We start from the raw sequence: 24021 nt of genomic DNA, 5'->3' as shown, positions 1-24021 counted from the left end.
AAATCTCCGAGGACGTGCTTTTGAAGTCATAATATGACCAAGGGCATGGCATCTAATACACTTTGGTAGTGCTTTCGGTCGTGTCATTGCCTCAACTGCCTCGATTCCGCTAGGCTCTCATCTCGTGCTAGATTGCGGTATGGTTGATCTGGCAGTAAGCGGCTCAAAACTTTGACGAGGCTCCAGTAGTAATTGAGGTGTGTCATCTCGTTTCAAACGCCAGTGTGAATGGAAGTGCTCCAGCTGAAGGATTTGATCTTGGCCGATCAAATTCTGTAGGAAATGAGCACAAGGTAGGCCATGTGATCGAGTAAATGAACCAGTACAGTGTACTGATAGAGGTGGGCTCGTTTTGATCAGTAGCTTGCGTTGATTTTCGACTTTCCTCAGAGCCTCATTGGATACCCAGCCACGTACCATGCTATAAAGCGTTCCAGAGAGCTCAACTGGGATTCGCATCTGTTGTCTGGTTTGGTTGGATCGCAGTTCCGATAGTTGGCTGAGCAGCGCATGCTTGATTGCCTTCCATGCTTCAAAAAGATCTAGCTTTGATGTTTTAAGGTGATCCTTGAGTAGCCCATGGATACCCTTAACCCGTGAGGTTACCACGTTGTCGAAATGAGGATGTTGGTCAACCCAAGCTTTGACAAGCTTCTCCTTATAGGGTTCTAGCCATCTCATCTTGACATATTCAACCTCTTCGACAAATTGCGGCAGGTACTGCTTTTCAAACGCTTCTACACGTTCATAAAACAGATCCTCACTTTGGGATCCCATGATCGAGTGCCAGAACTTATAGAATTCATTCCAGGCTTCTAAATTCTGGTGTTGGCGTAGAAATGTCGGCTGACAGTGGCGGACAACTGCCTCATTTGCATACCATAGGCAAAGAAGAGAGGCAGCAGATGGGAAACAAGTATCGACAGCATTCATACAAGCTATGCAGCGGTCTGTCAGAATGACTGATGGAGGGCGAACATTACAGGCCTCATAAAGCGATTTTAATCGGTCTAAAGCCCAGAAATAGTCCTCCTCAGTCTCCCCGCTAAGGAAGGCGAACGCAATACAAAATGACCGCTGACAAGCATCGACTCCGATTATGTCTAGAAGTGGCATCTCATGTTTGTTCGTCTTGTAGGTACAATCCAGTAGTAAGATGTCTGGATAAGCTTGTAGATAGGCTAGTGAGTCTGGATGGGCAAATAGCACAGCTGTAACTCGGCCATCTGGAGCAAATTGCATACGACTCCAGAATCCTTCGTTGTTTAACTGATTGGTAAGGGCATGCATAGTGCTTTGGCCCTCACGAGCCTCTCGCCTAGTAGCCGCAATCCGATTGTAGATATCCTGCTGAGTAGCTATTGAGTCGCTGTTCTGACGGATATATGTTCGAATATCCTTAGGGGCTATACCAGCATCAGAGAGACTGGCAATCTTGGACTGGTCTGCTGCGGAAAGTATTCGGTGTACGGGGTGAGCAGATGGGTGGTGGCTTGGCTCATGGTTATGTAGGGAAAATCGTCTATCAGGGCGATGCTTTAGAGCCCAGGTAGTCTTATCGAGAGACTGTTTTGCCAATATTGAGAACGGACAGTTGGTACCTCGAGTAGTAGTCTGGCGTTTCCGGCTCTTCGAAGCATCAGGAGGCTTACATGCTCTATCGCAGGTATAGGTAACTGTTAATCGATCAGATTTCTCCCTAGTAGATCTCCCTGTTACAAAGGCATAACCACGATCTAGTGCATAAGAATTTATCGATTGTAAAAGCAACTCTCGAGATTCATATTCGCGCTCAGGTGGGAGACAGTCGTCAGGAAACGAAGGAACAACTTCAACTGAGGCTCGATCCATTTTTGGGTCAGTTACTTCTTGATGGTTAAAGAGGGTTATTGCTGTGGTTGTGTGTGTCAAGTGAAATGATCAACTAGCGAGAGATCAGAGTCTTAGTAAAGACTAGGTGCAAGAATGTATAGGAAGTTGATCTTGAGTTCCTCTGTTCTAAAGAGTACTTTTACAAGCTATTTAAAGGCATGAAGGTGGGCGGTAGCCTTCTCCATACTGTATGTTTGCTGTGATGGGATCAAACAGGTAGATAATGTTCAGATGGAAGTTGTCAGAGAGTGGGATTGAAACAGATGAAAATCAAACACAAACACAGGAGAAAGATGAAGTGCTGGTGGTTTCTAGTTAGTGCTGTCCATGAAGGCGGGCGGTAGCCTTCTCCATACTGTATGTTTGCTGTGATGGGATCAAACAGGTAGATAATGTTCAGATGGAAGTTGTCAGAGAGTGAGATTGAAATAGATGAAAATCACACACAAACACAGGAGAAAGATGAAGCGCTGGTGGTTTCTAGTTAGTGCTGTCCCTGTGGTCCAAATACTTACAACGGAGCCGAAGGAGTACTGGTGATGGAAGTCAAGTTCTCACATATTAGAGATGCCAAAAGAGAAAAGCTTACGTAATCGCCACGGGTACCCGTGTGATTTTTCAAGCCACAGGGACCCGTGTGCCTACCGGGCCCCCACACTGCTGTGCGGCTTACGTAAACCTTAATGCTTACATAATCTCCAAAAATGCATCTAACGTAGTGTATATGGATTTAACGGTGCGCTATCACACACCACCAACTTGGTTTGAGTGTGTTCAAGAGAATTCCTATTTGCACCTAAAACTTCAATGCCCTTATAGACCAAGTAATTAAATGAACAACATAGCTGATCTGACAACAATCCAGTCAATCAAATAGCTTTATATCTTTATGAAATGTGAATATTGGCCAGCACATCAAGAGTGGGCAGGTTGTTTTGTCAAGAATATCAGAAACTACAGTGAATGAAGTATCTCTCCAACACAGTCAAAACATCATGAGCTAGAAAGCTATTTGATCAGAGGTGCTGGTGACTTGAACAAGATTTTTAATATTATTCAAGAGCTTTTACAAAATAAGAAAAAAGCTTTTGATGCAGAAGTTGCTAAGCAAAAGAAGTGCATTGCATGAAGTCATACAGCAAAGAAGCCATTGCAAAGGTCAAAGTCGATTTGTATTAGTGGCTGGATGATGAAATCACTGAGGATGATGATATCTTCTTAATTCAGCAGCCAGAAGCTACTCAATGTGAGCATGGGTGCCCTTGAAAGACTGCAACCTTCAGTGAAGGTGAAATAAGTGTCTTTCCATTGTCCCAAGCCATCTATAAACACCAGACAATCATCCCATAACCATTCCCTATTATACAGCTGATTCCAGACCAAGGCTCCAGCCATACAACTGCCTCAGTACAGCATCAACTTGGTCGATGAGAGTATAGCAATAGCCTTGTGGTGATGGATCAGCAGGATATGGAGACAATTAAAGTCAAAGGAAAGAGGGAAACATGGCAAATAAAACTGGCCATATCACCAAAGGAGGCACCACAGGAGGCAGAGGAAGGGAAGAAGGCTATAATACAACACCCAGTACAAGAGGCCCAGCGTTGACTTTCTTGAATTCAGGATAAAAGAGAGCTTGTAAAGTATGGCTATATTTGATTGACTGGATTGTTGCCAGATCAGCTATGTTGTTCATTTAATTACTTGGTCTATAGGGCATTGAAGTTTTAGGTGCAAATAGGAATTCTCTTGAACACACTCAAACCAAGTTGGTGGTGTGTGATAGCGCACCGTTAAATCCATATACACTACGTTAGATGCATTTTTGGAGATTATGTAAGCATTAAGGTTTACGTAAGCCGCACAGCAGTGTGCGCCTATTGGGAGGGCAGTGTGCGTCTAGCGAGGGCCGAGCCCCGGTTGTCCTATTGCTAGTTTTCGAGGCAAGTAAGTTGTAACTCACTGCCTACTTCGTTTCTGTGTGCGGAAGTGTTCCTCGTTCCTCGTTCTTCGCTCTTAATGTTCCATTGGTCCCTTGTAATCAAGCAATAAGCATGCGGCAAAATGGAGTTGGCTTCTAAGACCCCGCCTAAACACATGTGCTATATGCCAGCTACCCTGTCTCTTTTACGCTCTTTTACTTCTTTTTGATAATTAAGCGATTGTATATGTCTGTTCCTTCTGAAGGCTTTGTCCTAGTATCCCTGTCAAACTAGTTCTGTTGGTATACGGTAAACCGCCCGGCTTATATGGTGTTTATATTCCCGACTCCCCTGAGCTGCTAGCAGAACGACGTGATTTAAGATGAAAGGAGAGGCACGTTGTAAGCAGGCACACAATAAGCAAGACATTATTCTCCTTGCATCTCAAGCCATTCCATTCCGCCCAGGCACAACGAGAAGCCCATTTTCCTGTCCTCTGTCTGTCCTTCTCGCTTTGGTTTCCTACCCTACCTGCGTCCATTTAGCTTCTCGTATCGGGTAGCCGGATGAGCCTGGCCCCATTAGCAGAAGCCCACATCACAGGGCTTCTGTTGATGTTGCATTCTGTCCTACGCCGCATGTGGGCTGGCCAAAACAACAGGCATAAACAAGGCTGGAGACATAGGCCTTTGCTGGGCATGGCTTGCTTCCTGACTTGTTTTATTCCTGAGAATACAGAAGCTAGGCAGGGCGGACTGAGAGGAAGAGGAGAGTAGAGAAATTAGTCATATGAAAGAGGAGAAAAGAAGCAAGCCACATGCAGAAGCGTTGTCCTCCCCCCCTCCTCCTAATGTCTCATGATATAACCTAAATAGGCCAAGTCGCATCGACAAGACAGCCACTTGAATCCCACCAGCTCAACAAGACGGGGCCTTAGTCCAGCGGCCTGCTTTTGTTCCCATGTCTGTCACGAACCCATGGTCTTTGGGCTCTATACGTCAATGTCTTGCGATTTTAGTCAGTGACTACTATACTGGTTAGCAAGCTCTGAGTGGGTTGAGTCTGGTCTAGTGAGTTTGGCTGAAGGCTAGAAAGGACATGCAGCTAGCCGGTTCTAAGAAAAATGCCCAGGTATTGTGAGGGGAGAAGGAGCCCTGGTAGCAGAGATGGAGACAGACCCCCCTCCATCCCTACCCCCCCGGCGGCTGTTCGTTTAGATGGAGACAAACAGAAGACTACATAAGGGACGCTGCAAGAAACTCGCTCGCCTAGTTCCTTCGCAGACTCTTTTACCTCTTCTCCTCCTTTTCCCTCTCTCCCTCTTTCCCCCTCTTTGACTTCTGTTTTTCTCTTCCCTTCGATGCTCTATGCCTTCTTTTGCTTCATAGCCGGTGTATAACAAGGAAATCCCGAGATCTCGGCGTATTAGCGGGTGTCACCCTGACGGGAGGAGAAAATAAAGAAGTAAAACAGGAAGAAACAAATCAGCCTATTCCCAACTCCATCTCCGTCTAACAGGCATCGAACATACAGCACTATGAAGCCCCACATCGTCTCTATTCTCGCCCTAGGGGCTTCGCCCGTATCAGCCGGCCTTATTAGCTCCCTCATTAAGCAAGCCGACAGCTCTTCATGGCAGCCGGCACGCGAGACATCACTGCCTTCGGAAGCCGAAGCTGGATCTGGCATTGGCAGTCAGAAACCGGAGCTGGGTTTCATCGACCAGTCGCCTAAACCTACTGCTGGGCCACAGGTGCAGCTGGTTGGCGACAACCTGTTTAAGCGCATTGACGGATACACCATGGCCGCCAACACATGCGGCTTTGAAGATCTTTCCAGTGAGTTTCTTACATAAGGACAAGACTGACCTGTCCTAAGGATAGCTGGTAGTAGCAATGATGGGATTATGCTAACTCTCGCACCCCTCTCTTCTCACCTAGACCTGCCCATTACCTGCCTCGGCGCGGGAGCACAATGTTCCAACAGTGGCGACTACCGAGGTTGCTGTGGGAATTCGCAGTGCAAAGACTTGAAAACAGCTTGCATCGACTTTGCGACGAATGCCGTCATGGGCAGCTGCAACTCGCTGACCGACTCTCACACTGTGTGCTGGTAGGTAGCCAAGCTGATTTTCCAGTCAGAACACCATGGAGTCTTGTGTTATAGCCTCACGATAACAATGCTGACTAAGACCCCGATTTCTTGTGCATAACAGTACCAGCATATTGCAGCCTTTCTGCTATACCTACCTATTTAGTGATACCGACGCCGTACGCAGTGTCTTCGTCTGTAACACCAATAGTGGAAGCGCCAAACTCTATGATTACCCGCCCAGTCTCTCATTGAGTGGCTCAGATGCCAGTGCAACTGGTGGTAGTGCTGCCAGCGACGATAGCGACTCTAGCTCCGTTCAAGTCTTCACCACTCTGGATAGTTCGGGTGCTACCGTAACAGTAACCCGTGATAGACCGTCGGCATCATCGTCATCATCGTCAAGCTCTGGCTCTGGAAGTAGTACTCCGACTGGTGCTATTATTGGTGGCGCTGTTGGCGGTGGCATTGTCCTGATTGGAGCTCTCGCCTTTGGGGTCTTCTTCTTCCTACGTAGAAGCCGCCAAAAGGCTTCTCCTGCTGTCGTCGCACAGAATCTTCCGCCCCAGAATCAGCAACCACACTACCCGCCGCAGGCCCTGGGCAGTACTGCATTCATCACCGGAGCTGGAGCTGCTGGGAGCTTTTCCCCTCACAGCAACTCGCCACCGCCGCCCAACGGCTATGGCCAGCCAACTTCACCTAGCTCCATGACATATGCATCAACAACTACAAGCAACGTCCCTCAGGGTTACGCGTACCCTCCTGGCTACGTCCCGCCAGGCCAAGGGCCATATGCCACGGCGGCTGCCCCACCAGCAGCTAGTAGCCACTCGTCACCTGTCGGAACATCATCCGAAATCAATCATAATGCACCACATCATACGCCGTCACCGCCTTCGGTTGGCGGCGTGCCTCCACCAGCTTTGCCAGCAAGGGTACCAGCGGCAGTCGAGTTGGGGACACATCATATCCTAGGAAGTCATGAGAACCGGGCTGAGTTGAACTGAGTTGAGGCTAGCTCAGACTTAGATAGAGCCAAAGGGAAGACGGAACAGCAGGAAAGGGTTAGTAATTAATGAGGGATATAGTAGAGACATTACCATTTCTTGCTGTAGTTATTATGAGACTTGATTTTCGCTTCGCTTCCACTAGTGCCGCTGCTTCCATCTGGCTGTTGAGCCGAGTTAGTTACAACAATGTTTGCACCTCTGCACCCCACCATTTCTCCCAGTCAACCACCTTATTGCTGAGACGTGCCTCCTCGGCAGCAAATACCATGGCATGGCTACGCAGCACCTCCTCTAGCGTGCAGCCCATAAACTTGAGTTGGGCGTCTTCTGCGGAGAGTTCGCCGTTTTTGACGCTGTTGACAGCATGGACAAACTGTACCGAAAGGCCAATGTCTCCTCCTCCGTGTCCGGTGTCTTCAGTCGATGCCTCATGGCATGTCACCTGGCCAGTCCGAAAATCTGTCACGGTAATAATACGTGAGTCGGCATGTATCTCACCAGCCGTGCCGTGGAAGTTGGAGTATCGCTGGCAAATCTTATGCGTCTGAGCTACCATGTGAAAAGTGGCTGTCTTGGCCAGGCGATTGCCTCCATCCGCCCCAGCTTCCTGGACTTGGTCGTCTTCCCATTGTATCGTGACAACCTGCTCGTCGCAAACGTTGTTATCTCCGTCAAACACGCAACGACCAAACCAGTTTCGGCTTCTAACAATCTCGTCTGGCGTGTCTGGTGCATAATCTTTTTGTAGCTCAGTTAGCATAGCCGCGTGTTTCGCTTCCATAGTTGAGTATGCTTCGATGTCAGGAAGGACAATCTTAACTGGCCACCCAGTGTTTCCCGACTCAACGCCCTGTAGCTTAGGCCCTAGGTAAACGTTCTTGGCCGAAAACATGCAGCCCTCGTCGCCCAGCGCACACTTGGTGCAGTTAGTTGCCCCTTCTGCCGCCTTAGGCTTGCGAGCTTTGCGGAAATGCTGCAGCTTTCCTATAGACGAGACCGTGGTTGGCAAATGCGGGCGCCCTTTTCCAGGGTGTACTGGGCTAGACAAAAGCCACAAAATGAGATCGATATCATGGCATGACTTCGTAAGCAGCGACGGGCCTGTCATGTCCGATCGTCGCCAGTTGCCCCGGACATACGAGTGTGTAAAATGCCACCACCCCACGGGCTCGGTGTGGACGACGCTGAGAATGTCGCCAATGACCTTCTTCTCTAGCAGCAAGCGACGCAAAAGAACGTTGTGAGGGCTGTATCTGAGAACATGGCCGATAGAAAAAACAGATCGCTGCGGACCCGACTCTGGGCTTGTTCGAAGGACTTTGTACATGTCGATACAGTCTTGTAGTGATGTGGCTAGCGGCTTCTCACACATAACATGGAGATTAAGCGGGCCTAGGGCCACCACGACCTCGCGGTGCATCTCGTCCAGTACACAGACAAACACGCCATCGACTCCGGGAGGCACGTTCGCATCGCCACGGGCGGCCCGTTTTCGGCGTTCGTTTTCGTATACAATGAACTCTTTCCAGTCTGCAAAGGCCTGGCCCTCACTAGCAGTCCCTCCATAGCCCCAAATGAACTTCTGGCCATATCGCTGGCGCTTATAGGAGTCAGGTTCGGCAACTGCGGCTATGACACCATTGGTAGCATCCTTGATGCCCTTGCCGTATGCATTTCCCCGGGATCCGGCACCGATAATGAGGAAACGGGCGGGGCTCGTGGGTTCTTTCATGTTGAGAAAAGGAGGATGAAAAGAATGTAGGCTAATGAGGGTTGCTGTATTAACCCAGTGACTATTACAGCATTTCTTATGGTGTGATGCTTGGGACAATAGACTCCTAGAGACCGATCCAGCTTAGATGGGTAAATGTGGGGCTGAAAGGTGCCTACTGTCAGCAAGCCAATCACGGACATTACATAAAAAATATAAGGTAAGCCCAGTTAACGGAAGGGGCGTTAGGACAAAGCAAGCACTCATTATCAGGGAAGCTTGCGCCACGTGCTATTGAAGACGCCACGCCACGCCACATTCATCAGACTAACGCTACAGATAAGACAAAGCGAACAATTATGAAATTGATGACTCTTAATACGGTTAATTGTGTTGACTATTAAAAAATAGACCGTTTACTGGTCCTCGCGGCAAAACGCGTGATTTAGAGAGTTCTTGACGTGTATAAAGGGCTGTCTTGCTTCTACATGAATCTAATCATACCTCCCCTTCTCTATTTCTTAAACAAGAATGTTTCAATCGCCACAAACTACCTGCCCTTAGTCTTGTGTAGCCATGTTGATTGCCTATCCCTTTTACCCCACCAGCATAGTGACCCTCGCCACAGTTGTGGCGTCGTCTCTGAATCCTACTACGACAAGCACAGCTCCACCTACCTGTAAGTCGATAAAGACTTCATTTCATACCAACACAGCGTGCCAGCTAACAAGCCATCTCTCACTGTCTCCAGTACAAACAATGACGGGACACGATAACCCCAGCCAAGCTCAAGTTGGTCAAAACGGACCCCTCGTCTGGATTGATTCCGAGGTAATCCACCCTCTTTCTTTACCCCCCCCCTCCCCCCAATATCTTCTGTCCTAACAAAACCCCCACTCCAAATCTAGATGACTGGGCTCAATCCCGACTCTGAAGAAATCCTCGAAGTTTACTGCTTCATAACTACGGCTAATCTAGAGATGGTTGATCCCATCGGTTTCGGAGCTGTCGTTCATGTGCCTACTGAGCGCCTTACGGAAATGGACGACTGGTGTACTAATACTCACACTACCACCGGTCTATGGAGCCAAGTGGTGGGCTCGACGACTACGGCCGAGGAAGCTGCCGCTGGTCTCTTGGAATACATCCAGAAGTGGGTTCCGGAGCCCAACACTGCGCTATTGGCAGGCAACAGTGTGCATGCAGACCGCGCATTCTTACGCAAAGGCCCGTGGGCGCCAGTGGTGGAGCACTTGAATTATCGCATTATGGACATCAGCACGATAAAGGAGGCTGCTCTACGTTGGTCTCCACCAGAAGTGTCGCAGAATGCGCCGCAAAAGGTGGGATTGCATAGAGCCAAGGAGGACATTCTCGATAGTATCAGAGAGGCAAAATACTACAAGGATGTGATATTTTCCCGAGGGAAATGAGTAAAAGCTAGAGAGTTATTACCGGTGTAGAATAAGAGAGAGATATTCATAGAGCATAGTACTGTGTTAGATGCCGCGATCTACACCAAAGTTTACAAAGGAGAAGCCCAAGGCTTGTGACATCATAACAGATAATAGAGCCGAGAGTAGAATAAAAAAGATCCTACACTCGGGACTGTTATCAAAAGTAAAAATATATAATTTCAAATACATAGTAACAGCGATTGTGCATTCCATCTATAGTTGGTTTCCTGTTTCTGTGTTCCTGGGTTCTTCATCTCGCTTCTCCATATTCATAGAGAACTACCCTGCAACCTTTTTAGCTTAAAGGCCGCATATGATGCTACTACCGCACTAATGGCACCAATAAAAAGGCATACGGCAATGGCATTGGGGCCATCCGTAGGGTGCCTCTCGGAAGGATGAGCGTCGGTAGCCAGCTCCGGGCTTTTACCAGGCTCAAGAATGGAGAAGACAATGGTCGAAATGAAGTTTCCCAAAAACTGGGGGATTGTACTGTAGATGTTGAGAATCCCAAAGTAGATACCTGAGAGTTCTCCGTTGGATGAGTCAGAATCACAGCCCTTCTCTAGAGCGCCCGCTGAGGGATTACGACGGTGGGTCTTGGAAGAGGGGCCGCTAAGTCGGTTGACTTCGACACCTAGCGTAGCTACAGGAGCCCAATTTGCAATCGACCAGGGGCTAAAGGGAATGACAAAATTAGCTATGACCGTAAACGAAAGAGAGCAAATGGAAGATGGTAAAAGTGGGGGAAAATAAGAAATAGAACCAGTTCTTGTACTTACATGCCGCATATGCACACCAGCGTAGTAGCGAACTTGAAACTACTAGCCATAGGAGCCATGAACATGGCTGAAGCGAATATTAAATCGCCGATGATCCACGCCGTCACAATATCAGGTTTATTGTCGTTCAACACATTAACGAACTTGGCAATGCTCTGAGGGGGGCGCTTAGTGTATCTTTCCTTGTCTGGTGACTTGATAATCAACGGAAGAAGCCAAGCACCAAGAAATGTGACAGTAGAGTACATGACAAGGGCTTTGCTGCCAATACGGCCAATGTCGCCGAGAGAATCTCCCGTTTTGGCGGAGAGTGGCGCATCGTAGCGGAAGTAGATTTCGCCAACCCAGGTGGTACTGTAGAATTGGAAGGGAAACCAGCCAATCCAAGCCCAAAACTGAGCCCAGCATATAGCTTGGATTCTGGGAGGCAGATTAAGAAGGGTATCCCAGATCTGGTGCACAACTCCAAAGCGATTCTCATTCGCAGTATGGGGTCTGGGGAGGAGGATACGCTCGGTGACAGCCCAGCACGATACAGAGGAGGAGAATAGCACAAAGAGAATGGCCAATGACACGAGTTGCTTGAATTGCGTATCACCCAAGGTGGTACCAAAAATGTTTACAAGATCAATGGCACCTGCCGCATAGCCTATGACATGACCAATAGCAGCAAGACGAGAGGCTAGATATAGACATTGTGTTAGCAGCGGCAAAAGGAAGGAAGTCTGTTAGATCTTACACCACGCAGCGCCAGCTTGCTGTTTTTCTATAGGGAGGGTATCGACAATCAAGCTTCGAGAGCAGGACATAACTACAAAACAGAAATGGAAATTGTCAGTGTCAGCTCAGCGTATAAGGACTCTTGGGGTTTGGTAAGTGGATAGACACTTAACCCTAATACAACCCTCGCAACCACGACAACAAGGTGTCCTATCTTACCAGCATTGATGGCGAAGTCGACGACATAAATAGCAACAATGGCCAGCGTGATGACTATATTCTTGCTTTCGGAAGGGATGTAGCCAAAATAGGCAACAATCTCTTGAGTAAAACCCAGAACCCAAAGGGCTAGAGACACGATTATGCTTCCCGCAGCAATCACGGGACGGCGACGACCATATTTAGAGGTGGATCCGTCGGCGAGCGCGCCGATGATAGGTTGGACGATGAGTCCGGAGAGGGGACCGGCGATCCAGACGAGCGATGTTGTGCTTTTTGATAGGCCAAGGTTGAGAAGATATGGAGTGCAGTCTGTGGCAGAAAGAAAAGACAATCAGGGTTAGAGTATGCACACTATCATGGGATGGCAGTAATAAGACGTACAGGTCATTTCAACACCCCAAACAAAGCTATAGCGGGACGGAAAGAGGGTTGGTTAGCAGAAGCTCTTTTTCGATTTTGCAGTGTAATTTGATGCCAATGTCGGCGTTGAATGTGATAAGAGCACGGAAGCATTGGAGGCGCATACACAATTCCTACAGTAGTAAAGGACAAAAGAATCATGCGCATAGTTTCGCTGCCGCCCTTGACCGAGGCCTTGCCAACCCAGGCCGCTGTTGCGCCTGACATGGCCGTGGTGAAAAGCAGACCAACGGTGATGGGCCAAAGTCAAAAGAGGTTTTAGATGATGGGGGGTTAATAGGAGTAGAGTTGGGTCGTGGGAGCCAATTCCGAAATTTGGCTGATATCTTTTTCAACGGCGGAGAGATCGGATCAGGGGTACGCGACTGAACAAAGACACCGAGAGAGAAATGAAGGTAAAGAAAGTTCAACCCAACAGTAAGGCAGAAAATACCCAAACAGCTGCGAATTGATGCTCTTCGAAGAGTCAAAGTGTGTGTGGGAGGAAGAAGGTAGCCGGCTTTATCGCAAATTATCGATGACGTGGAGAACCGAGCGAAAGGGAGGTAAAGTGGCTGCAGATACAGGCAGAGCAGCGGGCAATAATGAGCAAAGTGAGAGAAGGAGAGAAATGCAAGTGAGGGAGGAATAAAAATACGAAGAAAAACACAGAACAGAAAAAAGGCCAAGCAAAACAGGCTGAGCGTCAAGCATATAAAAAAGACAGGCAAAATCAGGCTCCTGGATGGGTGATGAACAGAAAAAAAAAAGCCTAGAAACCAGAAATAAGCAGCGTCGTAAGGCAATGCGCGGCTAGAAGCAAAGAAATCAGGAAACGAAATGTGGTTTCAAGATGGAGGCTTCATAAGACATAAAGGAGAAAAAAAAAAAGAAGAGAAAATAGTTAAAAAAAAAAAGGCCACTATGGTCTCTTTTTATTATCAACAGAAATTTAATAGACCCGAATAATTTTTTATTGCAGATAAACAATATTCAGAAAGACCCAACTCTGCAGGTAACTACCCATAGAAGCTATCGCCAAACCTGCCCTCATTTCATTTTTCCCAATCCAAGCAACTTCCAGAAACCCAACCCTGCCTCCTTCCAAGCTAGCTATATCAAACGACCGACCCGAACACTACTTTATTTCCCATCTGCCTTGTGGGGAAAAACTCCGTTCCCTTGACCGAAATAAGGAGGCTCACCGAGATAGGCCTAGCTACACCAGGAACAAAGCACAATGACAACGCATTCAAGAAAACATAGTCGATTGTCAACCATTGACTTGATAAGGAATACCAAATATGTACATACATGAAAAAAAAGACAGGCCACAGAAAGAACCCTCCAATAGCGCAAAAAAAGGAAATCGAGAACTCCAAAATGCACCCGGCTCAAGCTTCATCAAAGAGAAAAATGCATGCAAACAGTAACACAGGACAAAAAGAGAAACATAAACATTGGCTTGTGTACCACCTACCCAGCATAACATTACAGGTTTGGTGCAGTGCAAGCTCAAACAAATAAAAAAAGGGGGAAAGCAAGAGTAGGCTTGGGTGGTGTTCGGGAAGAAAGAATTGGATGTCGTCATATCGGGTTAAAAGAAACAAGACAAAAGAGAAGAGTTGGTTGGGAGAAAGAAGAAAGAAACAAAAGAAAAGAAAAGAAAGGTAGGAAATTCAAAAGAAAGGACAGAGAATACATTGTGTGCGCCATACGCGAGCAAAAGTGAGGTCAAGAGGGAAATGGGGGTATATCAGAAAACAAAAAAAAAACATTAAACAAGGCCAGAAGAAACAAAGGCGGACGCCATATAGGTCGGCCAGGGCGAAAAGGAGGACAAATAAGTCAAAATGTGACTAGATTGCTAACGACAAGAGTGCGTCGAAGTCGAGAGAGTGAGAAGTTCAACAGATCGTATCTTCGGAGACGCTGTAGCCAAGAAAAAAAAGGCAGTGTTCTTTCTTTATCATGCTCCGATTAGTTAGGGATCGGCCAGCTTTGCAAAATGCTTAGACCAGATCCATCCGACCTGGCAGTTCGGGTCGTCTTGATTCTTGGCAAGCCACAGCTCGCCTTTCTCTCCAACTACATCAAACACCTACAAGCAAGAAAAAAAAACAATCAGTTAACACACTGCAAAGCAAGTCAAGGGGTAAAAAACGGACACAACGGAATTACTAACCTCTCCGGCTTGGTATACTAGGTATGGGTATCCAGCCTCCTGCTTTGTCGTCTCAATATTGAACTCGAAGAGCGATGCTGCCAACCACATGATAGTATACGTCTGGGGGCCCTGGGAAGCCATGCTTGCCTCTACGTCACGGGACGATGGCCTAGTCTCATTGTCATCCGGCATTGGCAGAGCTGAATGGAACAGTCCCGAGTAGCGCTGTTTTCCTATCGAGTCGTGTGCTCCATAGCTTTGTGCATACGTTGATGTAGTGGTGGTTGAGTCCCGCTGGTGCTGGTGCTCTCGTTTGTGGTGGTAGTACGCTAATTCCGAGCTCTGTCGTCCTGGGGGACCCGAGTCCATGCTAATGCCAGTGCTTGGGCGCCCAGAGCTCTGGGTGACAAAAGATCTCGAACCAATAGACGCTTCAGGAGATGCAGGTTCAGGTCGACCATGGACCTGGTACAAATGAGGCTGAGGCTGAGATTGTGAATGTGTGGGTGTATGCACACGTGTCATGGACTGTGTCATAGACTGTGCCACTGATGGCGCACGAGAGCCTGAGTGCGAATGCGTACCGCTGTTGGTATACCCGAAACTGGCGGATGTATAGTAGCTATCGTAGTTGTACTGCTGTGGACTGTGGGTAGTAGGCATGTTTACAACGCTAGCAAGAGGAGAAGTAAGACTTTCACTGCCACGGCGTACAAAGTCGGGCGTTGGCAGTACCGGAGCTTCACTGTTGACAGAGAAGCCACGTTGTCTAGGTGAAAGCTCTGCGGGTCGCATCCGAGCGCGGTGGCCTCCGGTTGTTACACCGCTGCTGGCATCATCAAGGCTAGAAATGGTTGACAGGGAAGTTTTGCCCTTGTATGTGGTGTTTAGAATGCCAAGCTCACTCATCGGTTGTTGCATGAAGCTGAAATCGGCATGGAAGGCTGACATAATCTCCTGTATATCATGCATTTCTTTACCATCGCCTAGAACAGATTTGATACGATCGCGCCATATCTTGTACCATGCGGTCTGGATGTTGACTAGATTCGACAAACAAATCTTGCCGACTTTGGCCGTGAGCGAAGACAAGATAGGCAACTCCTTCTTGAGGGTATCATTCAGCGCCTCATACTGCTCTACCAGCTCAGTCAGCCGAGCATCAGGTGCCTTGCCGCTCTTCTTCAATAGCTCTGCCTTTTCGTAATCGAGGCGACGCTTCTGTCGCTTCTTCATAGCCAAAGCAGGATTGTGATGGGACTGGATAAGATTCTCAAAGGGATGGACTACCTGGTTGTCGATTTGCCTCATGTGGCCTTTCAGAACTGCTTGCTCTATGTCTCTCATCGACACATTGAACTGGACCCATTTACTCTCAAGCTCGGGGTACCCGCTCGGCTGGAGACGCATGACTAGCTCAATGGATGAAAGGTACTGGAGGAATTCATGCACGTAGGCAGATACCTGTTGCTTGTAGTCCTCAGCATCGCGGAGGACAACCTGCAGACGCATAAAGTCTTCATTGAATCGCTCATTGAGCTTGACATAAACCTCATCCTCCGGTACCCGATTGCCTGTTTGCATCTTGTCAGAACGTTTGCCAAAGGCTCGAGCTATGCCGGCCTTCACATCTGAGTCCTTGCGTTTGCCGCTTACGATCTGGCCCACGAGCTCAAAGTTCTTCTTAGTCTTGTTGATCTCGATAATGGCCTCCTCCAAAGAGTCCTTGGCAGACATGAGGCGGACACGGTCAGGGTGCTCTTCAGGCGTTTGTTGCAACATAGACATGATCAGGTTGGGATACTTTGTGATACGCTGCATAGGCTTGATCAGCAAAGAGTCCAAATCCCAAGCTGCCGTAAGATCCTTGGCCACCTCGTGGCACTCGTTGAGCCACACTTTGACTGTTGGATCTTGCTGGATTTCAATCAGCCGTTTGGCGGCCATGTCACTGCTGCGCAAGAATATTTCGTGCACAGCCTTCATCTCATCGATATGAGTACAGAAAACCGTACCGAGTGTAGTGGAAAAGTCCTTGAGATCGTCGAGTTCATGAGGAGGAGGATAGATGTTGGTTGTGTCAAACTCGGGTGGGTTGTTGACAATGCCATTGCCGTTCATGACGACTGGCATGTACATTTTAGCAGCAGCTTCCCTGAGCTTCATGGAAAACTGGGTGTGGAAGGCAATGATCTCGTCAGTATTGCGGAAGATCAATTTGATAGTCTTTGCATCCAGCTTTGGGCAGGCCTCAGCAGTGCCTTTGTAGATCTCCCATACTACACACATGTCTCGAACAAAGACAGCCTCAGTATCAACTAGTTCCTTGATAACATTGCGGCGTTGAATGAGGCGTTGGCGATCTTTCTCACTAATCTCCTTTTTTGGTGGGACAGCAGGAGGCATCTCAGGCTCCGAAGACGATGGCACAATACGGATTCTCTCTAAGCTAGATGGCGCAAGCGAAGTAGCAGCAGTCGTCCGATCTCTACTCGCAGGTCTTGAGCTCATCAGGGTTGTGGCAGAAAGATTGTTCTCGGAGAAACTACTAACAGGCGTATCGCGGGTATCGTAAAGAGATGTAGGTTTAGAGGGCGGAATAGGCGGTGGACTATGAGTAGGAAATGGTATGCTTGTATCGGTAGTCGGGGGCATTGTTTTCTTGGAAGAAGCATCTTGGGAAATCTCGGTTGATTCGAGCTCGGCAATCAAAGGTGCAGCAACCATAGGAGAAACGGATAGCACTGACTGGCCATCAACGCCACTGATAGATGGCATTGCATGGAGAGACTCGGTCCCAGGATTCGCGGTGAGAGGGGACATCTCGGGCAGATCTAAAGATTGTTTAGCACTGCCACTGTATTCGCGGCCATCGATCGTGAAGTTCGACCATGAGGATTGCAGATTAAAGGCGCTTTCAGGAATCACGACTGCAGGGGGGTTCAAGGTTTTGCCGTTGGCAGTGGAGCTGCTTTGCTTAGCCAATGTGTTTGTCTTGGGACTGTCATCTTCCGGAGCAGGATCGGCTTCGGACGATTCACACGTGGAATCACGTTGCGATGAAAACCCGACTGTTTCAAACCGGGGGTCCGAGAAAGTCAGGGCCGACATGCCATGTGCGGGGACCACAGGCTCATCATCACAGGTGGACGTATCATCATCGTGATGTTGAATTTGGCGAATAGCATCGGCGGTAGCAGAACTAGGGAGGAAACGGTACACAGTGTCCTCATAGGTATCATCATGGAGTGGAACGAATGGTTGTGATATCACACCTGTAATATCTGATTCTCGTCGGAACACTCTGACAGTGGTAGAGTGTGGCAGGCCAGATGGGTATCGCGAAGGCTGTCCGTAGTCTTCAGAAAAGCTCTTGGAATAAGCCGATGACGCCATGAAATCCGAGTTGTTGGGATGATTCACAGGAGAAAGCGGGAGCGTGGGAGACAGTTCACCAAGAGGCACTTCTTCGTCATCCTCATCAAACGGATAATGATAGTTGATACGTAGGTGATTAGGCGAGTGTGCTGCGTCTCGTCGTGATCTGGGGGGCGTCTGGGTGTTAGGTGACGGGGTCTCTGTAGGCTCGACTATGGGCGGAGGTTGCGACAATTGTGTAGGCAAGGTGTCTGCTTGCGCCTCGTTGGGGAACTCGGTGTGAGGAGCGGATGCGGGAGTGAGATTTGAAGCTGGAAGAGCAGCATTGTCACCAGGGAATCCGCCTGGCAAGCCAAGTTGAAGAGAGTCGCGGGGAGAGGTGGCCATGGACAAGGACAACGGTTCGGGATTCTCTGGCACCGGCGGCACCGGAAATACAGGGTCGGTAGGGTGGGTACGTGGAGACGCGGGGATGGTTTGCTCCTGAAGACGAGAAGGGGGACCAGAGGTGATGTCCAGGCCACCCTGTTTGCCAGAAGCCGAGGCTGAAGCCTCTGCAGCGGCAGATGCAAGCTCCCGTGTACGGCGTCGAGCAGCAGCACGTTCCTGCTTTTCGCGAATGGTTTTCGTATACTTAAGTCGGATATCATTTCTCCTTTGCTCGAAATCAATGGGGCCTTCGGACAGACGCCGGTGGCTGTTGTCATATTCGCTGAGTGCGGTTACACGAAAGCGGTTATCAGCTGTCCTTAGCCTGAAGCTTGCGGCGTTAGGATTCGACGTGGTAGTAACAGTGATATTGGCATTAGCATTGCTATTCCCGTTCGCATCCGCTAGGTGTTGTCGAGGTCGAGAGCTCCGAAGTTGGGGCGACATTCGCGATGATGTGGCAGAAGTCACAACGGCTGCTAGGCTGGTAGTTCCGTTGTTACCAATCACACCATTTGTAGAGACAGCGGAGTGATTATTTTTGTGTGCAGAATCAGAAACGGCCTTCATGCGTGACCGGAATGGAGATTTATCTCGAGTGTTTTTAGAGGGAGTGGTGGAAAAGGCGGATGCTGTTTTTTCAGCGTCTGTATTAGGATCGTTCTCGTGTTCCTTCGCTTGTTGTGGTGCGCTAGCGGGCTGAGTGGTTGGGCTGACGGGGGATGCAGGCCTAGAATTTGAAAACTGTAAAAGAGGACCAGGGCCACGGCCCATGGCGGTTGTGGTGACATTAATATCATTCAACTTTCGCATAGAAGATGCAGAAATTCTAGACTGCGCGATTTGCGGCTGTGGAATTCTAGAGCCTTCAGCCGTCGCCATACGAGATCTACTAGAGGCTATTCGGGAGGATTCGCTGCTAGAACGATTGCGGGAGCGTGCCGCTGCCATACCACGCGTTGACGCTGAGGGAGGTGTTGATTTGGAAGGCTGCTGATCGGTGTGTTGTTGTGTAGTGGCAGACGATTGAGTTACGCGGCGATGCGGTTTGGGGATGTGTGGAACGGGGTTTGCACGAGTTTTTGAGGAATCAAGATCTGTATCGATGCGTAAGCCGGCTTCCAAAATTGCTCTTTGGCGACCAGGAGACACCGCCCTAGCAGCAGTTGGTGGTGAGACATGAGGACTAAGGGTTCCTGGTGCTGGTACTAGTGCTGATGTCGGGTAGATTCCATGGCCAACTGAGACAGAACTGGATACCTGGTCAGAAGGCACCTCGCCAAATAACAACGGTTGAGGTGGCGATGGCAGCGACGGAGATGAAGACGGAGAAGGCCCAGAAATGTTTTGGTGATGCCCGGGTGGTATTGCATCTTGGGAATTCAGCGAAGGTTTTTCCATGGGTGCAGCAATAGTGGCAGGCACGGCCACAGTTAAAGATTCGGGGTCAGGTTTCAAAGTCGAGGTTGCGGCGGTTGAAAGCGCGGTCGAGGGCGATTTGCGTATTCGGTTGGCAAACGACTGCTGAGAACTGGACGACGATAGTGCTGGGGGCAGAGATTTGTCATCGGGCGCGTGTTGTGGTTGCTGGAGTCTTCTCGAAGGGTTAAACAGAGAGCCTGAGCCAGAAGCTGAGCCAGAGCCAGAGCCTGGTGTAGTGGTTGGTGCAGTGGTTGGTCCGGTGCCTGATCCCGCAGACAAGGTTTTGCCCAAATAGTTGGTTTCTAGTGAAGAGGCCGACGAATGGACCGTGCTTGGGGAAGGGGAAAATTCGCGAGTTTGCCGCACAGGAATAGCACTGCGGGCAGAGGGGCGTGTTGGGCGAGAAGAGGCTGCCGGGGAATTAGAAACAAAGCCTGGGCAGTTGGTAGTAGCAGTGGCAGCGACAAGAGAGGGTGTGGGAGTGGGTATGAGTGTGGAGGCGGAGGTGGAGGTGGAGGAAGTGGATGCAGGTGCATGAAGTGTGTGTGCATGAGCTGCTGCAATAGAGGCAGCGGAGACAGAAGCAGAAGCAGAAGCAGAAGCAGAAGCAGAAGCTGTAGCTGTAGCTGTAGCTGTAGCTGCAGTTGCTGGTATGCCTGTAGATGTTGATCCAGACGGCATATATTCTGAACTAGCAGCAGCAGCGGCCATGGCAGTAGCATGGTCAAACTTCTTTTTCAAGTCTTTGACGCTTATATGGCCAGGTCCTACAACAGGTCTGTTTCTATTGTTACTACTTGAGGCGGCGGCACTGCCATTGCTTAGGCCATTAGCAGCAGCACGTTTAGGGTCAAGGGGCGCTGAGGCGGACCGCATGAACGAACGTGATCCACCTCCAGCCCGAGCTTGAGTGCCAATAGGAGTAGGAATGGTAGATTGTCGGGGGATACTGGAGCTAGACTGGGAAGCAGGGGAGTTGGAAGTATAAGGGCGCGTGAGAGCTTCTCGAGACATGGCAGAAGAAGCAACGGCGGCTGAGCCATCACCAGAGCCAGCACCAGATCGGGAGCCAGATCGGGAGCGGGAAACCGGCAAGGCCATGGATGTGGATATGGACGTGGAAAGCGGGAACGAGGATGAGAAAAGGCTTTGAGAAGAAGGAAAAGAAAAGTCTGTGTGTATCAGTTTAGACTTGACAGAGGTCTGGCTATCGCGACGGTTGTCAGCCAAGTCCTCTTGTTCGTTAGTGGCGGTAGTAAAAGCAGCAGTGTCGTGAGGATCGTGGCCGCGTTTTTCTTCCGTTTGTTCGTGTTTAGAGTAGCCCAAATGCTTGTCCTTGTTTTCGTCCTTGACCTTGTCCTGGCCCTGGTTGACCTGGGTGTTAATTTCGAGAAGACTATCGAGGCTAATGTGGTGGCCGACGGTATTGTTAGGGCTGTTTTTATTGTCGTTGTCCTTGGACAAACGGCGACCTTCGTTTGCAAGGACAGTGGCATTCAACAAATGTGCCTCGCGAGTGTCGATGCCTCGAATATCGGCAAAGTAAGTTGCGTTCTCATGTGATGAAATGCTGGGCGAGAAGAGATCAAAGGCAGGCGCAAGGGGCTGGGAGTGGGAGTGGGAGTGAGAGCGAGAATGGGAGCCAGGGCGAGAGCCAGAGATGTCGAGGTTAAGAATATGAGTGTTGATGTTGATGTACGAGCGAGGCCGAGGACGAGAACGAGGGAGGGAGTGGGCTTCGAGGTGGGACTGAAGTTGAGGTTGGCGCAGAGCTGGGGTTTGGGATGGAGCTGGAGCTGGAGCTTGCGTAAGAGCTATAGACAGAGTCTGCTGTTTGCTGTTTGGCTGTTGCTGGTGAGCGCCTGTCAGGACGTGGTGGCTGTACAAGGCACCATCGACTGCTTGGGATTGGCGGTTATATGTCTTGATTGTGGCCTTGTCCAGATCTGCACCACCTGCGTCGAGAGAAAAGACGGATGGCGAGAAGGACGTGGGCGAGAAAATAGTAGACACAGAGGGCGGGGGGATGCTCAAAAGGCCAGGCCTCAGAGCAAGAATGCGAGTACTATCACGAGAAGTTGAACGGGCGTGGGAGCACGGAGGGGAGAGGCGAGCAGAAGCAGAGATAGAGGCAGGGGCCGGGGCAGAAGTAAACACAGAGGCAGACACAGAAGCTGGAGGAAGGACAGGGTCGTCGTGCATGTACACTGGAGAGGAAATACTGCTGTCAATGTTGCTGAGGCTGTCACGACGGAAATAATGCTGGTAGGAATGGCAAAAGGAGTCTTTGCTGTTGTTATCGCTGTTGCTGTTATAGTTGCTGCTGTAATTGTTACCATTACTACTGCTGCGACTTCTACTACGACCCTTGCTGTGACTGTGATGGCCGGTTCCAGCAGTCTTTGTGACGTTGTTGTTGTTGTCAACAGCCATCAACTCAGCGTCCGCCGTTGTTGTGGTTGCAATATTAGTAGCACCAGTGCAAGTATTAGCAGACCCTATAGTGTTCCCTATAGAAGTCCCTATAGCAGCCCCTGTAGCTACAGTGGAGGTGTTTATTATTTCCGCTGCTACAGGTGTCTCAGCCCCTGTAGGCTCTTCTGCTGCAAGAGAAGACAGTGGTAGTGGTGGTGGAGCCAGAGCTGAAGCTGAAGCTCGAGCTGGACCCAGAGCTGGAGCTAGAGCCAGGGCCCCTGAAGTTTGCAAATCCAGAGCCTGAACTTTAGGCCTGGGAGGGCTTGGAGGTTCTGAAAGCCCTGTTACTGCCGCTACAATGACGCCGTCCAGTGCAGGGAAAGGCTCTGGTAGCCGAGAAAAGGAATGCGGATGGGAATGGGCGGCCTTATGGTGGCTTGAAGAGGAACTTTGGCGAGAATGTGTACGTGATTGGGATCGGGACGGGGGAAGATATGTGGATGGTAGCAATGGCGGTGATGGAGCATGCAAACTACTTGTGCTGCCGTTGGTTCTGGCGCTGGAGCAAAGATGATCATGCTCCTCCAGAGCAAGAGCGTGGATGTGTATGGTGTCGATTTGGCCCAAGCCACCAGCGTCCATGTCCATGTTCATGTTCATACTATGCGGGAAATGCCCTTGCTGGAATGCTGGAGCTTGGGTAGCGACGTGCCGCAGCGAAGGGGAGGGTGCTAGCGGCGAGGCAGCAGTGCTGGCCACTGTAGTAGCAGTGCAGCCCGCTGTCGTCACATCAGAGGAAATAGCAACTGTAGTATGTACAGGGGCTGCTGCTGCTGCTGCTGCTGCTGTCGCTGTTGCTGCTACTGCTACTGCTTTTGCTGCTGCTCCGTCCTCGTTTCCCTGTATCTCTCCATGTTCATCGCCTGGCCCATGTGGCACCGTCTGGCAAGAACCATACGCATCATGTTGCATGGCAGGCGATTGGGTTTGGCTGTGGTGCTTGTACTTTTACGGCAGACAAAGGTTGGTGTCTTTGTTGTCTTTGCGCCTCTGTCTCTAACGCTGTGTCTGTCTCAAGCAGGAACCAGCCAGTACGTAGTTATTCCTACTTGGAAGCTTGTCCTGTTATTGGTGCAAAGAGCCAGCCAGCTACTAACAACTACAGGCAACAGCAGAAGGTATATGACCACCCGCTCGTCTATTGTACAGCAGACAATGCAGATGAAACAACGCCTATATCCTTTTTGGTGGGGTTTTTGATATACGGCAAGGGGTGCTGCTGCCTTTTATGGCACTACGGGTAATAAAAAGAAAAGGGAACAAGACTTTTTAGGAGGGCGAAACAGCGTAGAACAAGATGCAAGATGCAGTGCAGTCTGCACGGTGCAGCGTGCAGCGTGTAAACCGCGGGTTGTACCGTGCAGCTAATTCTGCGCAAGAGACGGATGCTGGAGACAAAAGACGTCCAGGGACTAACGGGGGGGTGGGCTAGCTGGCGACTTGCTTGGCCGGTTGGTGTGGTGGGTGTTTGCTTGGTTGGTTGGTTGGTGGCCGAGTATCCAGTACGAGGTTTGGGGGGCTTGGCTGAAGCACGAGGCGGCAGAGGCTTTTTTGAACAAATGTGACAGGCGAAGGCGATAATACGGCCGCCAAAAAAGATGAGGGAGGGGGGGGGATAGAAGAAGCGTACACGAAAAATGGGAGGGCAGAGAGCAGGATTGTTAGGGAGTGAACAAGAAGAAGCAGAGGAGAGCCAGCCAGTTCCACGAGAGTTTCGACAACACAAGCACAAAAAGAGCTAAAATCCACATAAACAAGCAGGCTCAAGACTGGCACGGAATTGCGGCTTGGCTCAACATAAACCGTTCGCCCAGAATCTCCACAGGCCCTGTTCTACAAGTTCAGCGTTTTGTGATAGTTCCTGCCGTGCTGTGCTGTGTGATTGGCTTGTCGCCAGAGGAGAATGGAGTGAAGAATAGAACGGCCGAGAAGAAGAGGTGGAAAGAAAGTAGAGGAAGAGG

General features: G+C 49.6%; 6 protein-coding genes across 6 annotated transcripts; 2 read left to right on the top strand and 4 right to left on the bottom strand.

Moving 5' to 3' along the window:
- Nucleotides 1-117: 117 nt before the first annotated feature.
- HOO65_011022 (uncharacterized protein) lies at nucleotides 118-1851 on the bottom strand (the record flags this gene model as incomplete). Its single annotated transcript, XM_070999858.1, has 1 exon — nucleotides 118-1851. The coding sequence occupies one exon, from the start codon at nucleotides 1849-1851 to the stop codon at nucleotides 118-120; it is 1734 nt and encodes a 577-aa protein (XP_070862844.1).
- Nucleotides 1852-5331: 3480 nt separating this feature from the next.
- HOO65_011021 (uncharacterized protein) lies at nucleotides 5332-6895 on the top strand (the record flags this gene model as incomplete). Its single annotated transcript, XM_071005763.1, has 3 exons — nucleotides 5332-5632; nucleotides 5834-5906; nucleotides 6052-6895. 3 exons carry the CDS (start codon nucleotides 5332-5334, stop codon nucleotides 6893-6895), a joined length of 1218 nt encoding a protein of 405 aa, XP_070862843.1.
- Nucleotides 6896-7076: 181 nt separating this feature from the next.
- Nucleotides 7077-8630, bottom strand: HOO65_011020 (putative oxidoreductase YjhC; the record flags this gene model as incomplete). The annotated part of the gene is made up of 1 exon (XM_070999857.1): nucleotides 7077-8630. One exon carries the CDS (start codon nucleotides 8628-8630, stop codon nucleotides 7077-7079), a length of 1554 nt encoding a protein of 517 aa, XP_070862842.1.
- A 959-nt stretch (nucleotides 8631-9589) lies between these two features.
- HOO65_011019 (uncharacterized protein) lies at nucleotides 9590-10042 on the top strand (the record flags this gene model as incomplete). The annotated part of the gene is made up of 1 exon (XM_070999856.1): nucleotides 9590-10042. One exon carries the CDS (start codon nucleotides 9590-9592, stop codon nucleotides 10040-10042), a length of 453 nt encoding a protein of 150 aa, XP_070862841.1.
- Nucleotides 10043-10205: 163 nt separating this feature from the next.
- HOO65_011018 (General alpha-glucoside permease) lies at nucleotides 10206-12417 on the bottom strand (the record flags this gene model as incomplete). Its single annotated transcript, XM_071005534.1, has 6 exons — nucleotides 10206-10217; nucleotides 10423-10744; nucleotides 10849-11530; nucleotides 11788-12099; nucleotides 12172-12197; nucleotides 12317-12417. 6 exons carry the CDS (start codon nucleotides 12415-12417, stop codon nucleotides 10206-10208), a joined length of 1455 nt encoding a protein of 484 aa, XP_070862840.1.
- Nucleotides 12418-14173: 1756 nt separating this feature from the next.
- Nucleotides 14174-22972, bottom strand: HOO65_011017 (Dynamin-binding protein; the record flags this gene model as incomplete). The annotated part of the gene is made up of 2 exons (XM_071005214.1): nucleotides 14174-14290; nucleotides 14375-22972. 2 exons carry the CDS (start codon nucleotides 22970-22972, stop codon nucleotides 14174-14176), a joined length of 8715 nt encoding a protein of 2904 aa, XP_070862839.1.
- Nucleotides 22973-24021: the final 1049 nt, after the last annotated feature.

Source organism: Ceratocystis lukuohia (genome assembly GCF_044167205.1).
Source record: "Ceratocystis lukuohia strain C4212 chromosome Unknown Supercontig1_pilon, whole genome shotgun sequence".
NCBI lineage: Eukaryota > Fungi > Ascomycota > Sordariomycetes > Microascales > Ceratocystidaceae > Ceratocystis > Ceratocystis lukuohia.
This window is presented reverse-complemented; position numbering and strand designations above follow the sequence as displayed.